We start from the raw sequence: 5857 nt of genomic DNA on the forward strand, positions 1-5857 counted from the left end.
GTCTCCGGGGGGTCACCGGCTGCCCGGCTCTGGGTGGCCACGGCCGCCTCCACCAGCGCCTCGGCCACCTGCGGCTTGGCCGTCACCTCCTTGTCCACCCACCCGCGGGGCCGGCGGGCGCACACCTCCAGCCGCAGCTCCTCCAGCTCCCGCGTGGCCTCCCGCAGGTGCCCCTCCATCAGGGCGATCACCTCCTTCTGGTGCCCCACTGTCTGCTGCAGCAGCCCCAGCTCATGCTCCGTCTCGCTCGCCAGCCCCAGGGAGGACTCCAGCACCCAGACAGCTGCATCCCTGCACTCCCTGGCTCTGCCTGGCATGTCACTGGCCTCCTGCTGTGACCGGTAGTAGAAGACAGCATCGGTCATGGCGCGGTCCTCGCCCACCGCCACGGAGCGGCACGGCCTCTCGGTGGCTCTGGGACTCCTGCCTGGCCAAGCCCTGCCACCCCGCTCCGGCACGGACAGCTTCTCCGTCAGCTTCCTCAGCTCCGCGATCTTGCTCGCTCGGCCCTTTGGCTCCGCTTCGCTCTCCGGCCCCACTCGGGGCGGTTCCTCACTCCCTGCCACTGCCTCGGAGCCGGGGGGGTGCCCGAAAGCCTCGCCAGGCTCCACCAACAGCTTCTCCATCAGCTTCGCCTTCTCCCTCTTCAGCTCACAGATCTGTGTCTCCAGGAGGGGGATGGTTTTCACCTGCTCCTCCAGGTCCCGGAGCTGTCGCAGGGCTGCGGCCATCTGCTCCCGCACGTGTTGCAGCGGGGCCGCGCTGAGCCCCGCCGCCGGTGTGCTGCGCCCCGAGCTGCCGGGGCTCGCCCGTCCCCAGCCCGCCTGGCCCTCAGCGCCCACCAGCCCCCAGGGGTGCGGCTGACTCTGGGTGCCCACCGGGCCACCGCGGGAGAGACCACCCATCTCCTGCAAGCGGCCCTGCTCCTGCTCCAGCCGCCTGCTCGTCTCCAGCAAGGTCGTCTCCACCCGTGGGTTTCGCAGGAGGCACTTGCGGGTGGGAGGTGGGAGCAGCCGCACTGGCGGCGGTGGAGAGACAGGGTGGGAGGCTGCCTTGCTCGGGGACTCCAGGGGTGCCCGGCCGTGCGGGGACAGCAGCAGCGCGGTCCTGCCCTCCTCACTGGCCGTGGAGGCGAGGGACTCGGTGGAGGTCCAGGCGCTGGCGTGGCTGCTGGGGCTGCGCAGGGTGCTGGGCGGCTGCCGGGCCCCTTTGGCCCTGCGAGGAAGAGGCACTTTCTTGAGCGTCTGGCCACTTTCGATGTCATCAACGTATTTCAGGAAATCCAGGTCCAGCAGGAAGCCGTAGGGGGTTTCCACTGAATATGAGCTCTTCTCCCCATTGTCCTGGTCCCGGTATAAGAACGGGCCCCCGAGATCTGCAAGAGGAGCAGGGACAGTGAGGCAGGGACCTGGTCAAACAGGAAGGCTTTTCCAACTGGGTTATACTGGGATTTGCCGCCTGCAGCCCCCCTCCCTGCCCTGACACTGCTGGCAGTGGGCCCAGCGGATGGCCTGTCCCTGGCACCCTTGGGTGTCACAGAGCACCTGCTCTGTGCCAGGGTCGGTGCTGGGGTGAGGAAACCCACTGAGACGGGACAGCTCAGCCCTGCCACTCCCCTCACGCTCTGTCCGCTGTCCCTGCCTGGTGACAACCCCGGTCCCCTTACCTGGGAGGTTCTGGTTCAGGGGCGCCGGCTGAGCCATCTTCTCCCTGCGGTGCTGCTGACCAGGCGATCATCAACCTGCAACAACGACGAGGCCACGTCCAGCGAAACCCAGCAAACGGGGGCCTGGTGAGCTCCACACGGCCACAGACCACTGCCCCCTGCCCAGGGAGCGCCCCGCAGCCACCCCCTGCCATCCATCAGGCTCCCCTCGCCTCCCTCCAGCCCCGGTGCCACGGGGCTGAAGCTGGAGCTGGCGCTGGGCAGGCAAGTGCGGCGCTGCCTGCAGGGCCGGGGATTGTTTGTACATTTAAGGAATGTTTCGCAGCCTGCGCTGGGACCGCTGCGGCAGCCGTGCTGCCAGCTCTGAGGGTGCAGAGTCATGAGTCAGAGCTCGGCCACACGGGAGGAGTGGGCTGGGGAAAAAAAAAAAAAAGAGGCTGCAGCCTCTATGGGTTCAATTCTCAGCAGAGATATTTGCTTTGGATAAAGGGAATCGATGCTTTTGCAAAGCCACGGGACCGCAGGCAGCTGCCAGCACCCATCAGTCGCTGGGTGCGATGAGCATCCTTGGCGCCCCGGGTTGAGCAGGGCTGGGGTGCCCTGCGCTGCCCGTCCCTGCCTCAGGGGGGTGGGGACCCCCAGGAGGGACCCAAATGCTTTTCCCTGTCGCTAACGCAGGATAAGGCATGGTGAGGGGTGGAGGGCAACGAAATGGGAGCCTGGTTTTCCCAGGATCCAGGCATGGGCACACTGGAGGAGAGCCAGCGGGATGCGGCTGCGGTCCAGGGGTGACCTCAGGGCTGGGGGTGCTGCCAGCTGTGAGCATTCAGCTGGGACCTGCCACAACATCTGGCAGCATCTGTGTGCTGGGGCCCAGGTGGGAAATGCTCCTGGTGGGACCAGGATGGGGGCAAACAGCACCCCGGGAGCACCCACTGCCATCACACATGGCATCACCCTCCGTGGACCGCGGGGTCCCTGCGCGGTGGGGACATAGTGGCCCTGCCCACGGGGCACAGGTGGCCCCGGGGCTGTGCAGCTGTCGGAGGGCCAAGCATTTGGCACCGGGCTATTTTCGGAAGAAAGCAGGGGAGGAGGCATGCCGCGGAGGAGAGGCAGCTCAGACGCAGCCCTAAGGGAAGCTGAGGCTCCGTGCTGCCCAGAGAAGAGCGTGGGATGCCGCCTTGGCTGTGGAGAACCACCCGCACCCATCCCCAGAGCCCCAGCCCGTGGCAGCCGGAGGATACGGACTGTTCTCGCAGAGGTGCTGCGGCCACCGCTGCCACACAGCCCAGACTGGAGACGACGTGACAGCCTGGGCACACCCGCTGCCGACCACCGGCCGTGCCGCTGCGGTTGCCGGCCCACGGCTTGCCCTGACCGTTCAACTGCCCGAGCGGGAGGAGCAGACACGGCGCAGGCAGCGCTGGGCCAGGCCCAGGCTGGGCACCCAGGACATGGGGCAGCCCCCCCCCCCAGTGCCGTGGGTCAGGGGGTTGAGTCCAGCCGGGCACAGATGCGACACTCCCCACCAGTCACCGGGACGGGTCCTGGGGCTCTCCCACTCCTCTCCCAACCCACCCACAGCCGAGGCACATCCCAACTTCCACCTCCTCTGGCAGCATTCCAGCTCTATGCCGGCACCCCTTCCGCATCCCTTGGGAACATCCCAGCCCCATGCTGACACCCACCGTTCCCCTGCCACTGGCTTCGTGTCTAAAAGGGTCTGTGCATCCCCCGCCTCGTCTAATCCCTCTCGCCCCGGGAAGCAGCCGGTTTCCTCCTCTGCACAGCCCTCACTGCAGGCAGTTAAACAGCTCCAGGGCCAGGACAAACTTCCCGCCGAGCTCTGCACACACCGTAAATCAAACGGGAGGAAGCGGGAGAGCAACCGGAGCCAGAGCCAGCGGGTGCATTTCCTCGAGGGAAGTGGCCGGCAGCTCCCTTCCGCCGCCCAGCCGGGTATTGTCCTGCCTGGGGCTGTGCCAGGAAAAGCCACCTCCGCTCGTCCCCCTGGCACCTCGGCCTGCCCCTTCGGCCGATGCCAGCGCCTGCTGTCCTGCGTGACCGCGCTGCGCGTCCCCAAAGCCGGAGAAGTTTCTCCCACGGCCCCACGGCAGCTCTCGGCACCCATTACTTTTGGTCCGACAGGATGGGCTACACCCAGGGCAGGAGCTGCTGCCTTCACTCTGCCAGGCCAGACCTGCGGGCTCCCAACCACGCGCTAACTGTGCCGGGGACCCCGCGATGTGCCAACCTCCATAGGATCCCCATGACGCGCAAACTGCCCCTGGGCTGCCCGTGGCGAGCGGCAGGCTGGATTTGAGCCGGCGAGGGCGAGCAATGGCAGCAGACGGCCCTGGCACAGCAGTGGCGAGAGGGTTAAGTCCCCGCGCCCACGGCCCAGCCACTGCCGGCACCTGCTGAGCCTGCTCGCACAAAGCCAGCCTTGTCCCCAGCCAGCTGCCATCACCGTGGCACCGGTTCAAAGAGAAGCCGCCCTCCACCTGGACTGAAGTCCCGACGGGGAAGACCGTGTCGGCCACTTCAGTGGCAAAGGCTGGTTGGTTTTCAGCAACTTCGGCCGCTCCCCTGGGCACCGGAGCTTGGTGCTGCCGGGGCTGGGCACAGGGACCCCTGGGTGCCAGAGGCAGGGAACCCCACACAATCTCTGCTTCCTTCAGAAGACACGAAAGAGTTCCTAGCCCTGGTATTTCTGCAGAAAGCCAAGAGGGTACAAAGTGAAGTGCTGCTGGGGAGGCTCACCGCAAGAGGAGGATGTGCAGGACCCAGCCGTCCCACGGAGCCAGGGCTACCGGGGCTCACACCTCTATTTCCCCCTCATGCTGTCATACTGACACCACACAGGAAACTTGGGGCCAAAAGTGGAGCTGCTCTGCTCAATTACAACAAAAAACCACGTCAGGGCTGGGGCAGCCTGGGCACCTCGGCACAGCTCAGGTACTGTCCAGAACATGCTGCGGCCCCCACCAGCCCCCTGGGCCCCCCAGCCTTGTGGCTCATAGGGTGATCCCCTCTCTGGGTCCCCAGGACACCCGGTTGGCAGGGGACTGACCTGGGGGAGCCGTTTTTAAGGCTCTGGACTCCCTTGGGCCCTTTCCCTTGTCAGGGCCATGAGTGGGCTCGGCCGTGCACTGCTGTGCAGCCCAAGCCACTCCACTGGCACAGCCGGGGCTGGACAGGGAGGGCTCTCCCCAGCTCTCCTCCCGAGCCAAAATACTGAGGTCATGAGGAATGTGAGAAGAACAGAGTCCAGAGCAGCCCCGGCCAGCACGACTTGATTTATCTCGGCCAGGCACGCTTCCCTCGAAGCTGTGTGCAGGCGATAAGCCCCGAAACTCAGGGCTGAGGCTGTTCCAAAATTAAAGGGAAACCACTGAGCAAGCACACGGCTTCCTCGGCTGCCAGCGACCTGCTGGGATTCGGGCTCCTCGCACGGAGCCACCCGTCACGCGTGCCCGTCACCCGCGGCGCCGCTGCCTGGTGCTGCGGGCTGGGTGCGGACAGGAGGTGTCCAGGGCTCGTCACACCTTCCCGGCCACCTGTCCCTGCCCCACATCTGCCCCGGGGCTGGACGGGATGGCCCGTGCTCCGTGTCACCTGCTGTCCCCGCGCCCGCTCGCCCAGGCCGCCTCGGCCATGTCGTCCAGGCCGGGGCCGCTCCCGGGGGAGCCCGATGCCGTGCGGGTGGGTGTGCCGGGGCTGACCCAGCCAGGGAAAGGGAAACGCTTCGATCTTCTCAACAGCCTAATTTCAGGGTTGGGCTGTTATTCCTGGAGTTGTCGTCACTGTCGGCCTGGTTGGTTGGGAGGCCGTGGGGGCTGCTCAAGCTCTGCGCCCACTCCAGCGCCTCGGGGACCTCCCCGAGCTCACACAACACCCGGACAACAGGCGCAGGGTCACACGGGGAGCAGCTCCAGGTGCCCCATCACACCCCTGCAGGGCTCCTGTATCTCCACTAGAAAACATCTACCGCTCGTCCCGCACCCTCGGCAGAGCTGCCTACCAACACTTTCCACAAACACCTCCCCGACCCCTCGGGGCTGGTGACAACACGCCGAGTTGGTGACAAGCCCCGATGGCCTGGGATCGCCCTGCTGCCGGGAGGTGCTCGGGGATGAAAGAGTTAAATCCACACCCAGGGCGCACGGGCACAGCCCCGGGTCCCCC

At 66.4% G+C, this 5857-nt stretch overlaps 1 protein-coding gene across 1 annotated transcript in view; it reads right to left on the reverse strand.

The window, feature by feature from the left end:
- Window positions 1-1821, reverse strand: part of KANK3 (KN motif and ankyrin repeat domains 3) — a 5879-nt gene extending 4058 nt beyond the window's left edge. Inside the window, 2 exon segments of the mRNA XM_026865259.1 lie at window positions 1-1375; window positions 1667-1821. The exon segment at window positions 1-1375 is cut by the window's left edge and continues 19 nt beyond it. Of these exon segments, the coding sequence (XP_026721060.1) occupies window positions 1-1375; window positions 1667-1703 (1412 nt within the window). The 5' untranslated portion in view covers window positions 1704-1821.
- Between the last annotated feature and the right edge of the window lie 4036 nt (window positions 1822-5857).

The sequence above is a fragment of the Athene cunicularia genome, assembly GCF_003259725.1.
Source record: "Athene cunicularia isolate RWA chromosome 28 unlocalized genomic scaffold, athCun1 chr28_part2, whole genome shotgun sequence".
Taxonomy (NCBI): domain Eukaryota; kingdom Metazoa; phylum Chordata; class Aves; order Strigiformes; family Strigidae; genus Athene; species Athene cunicularia.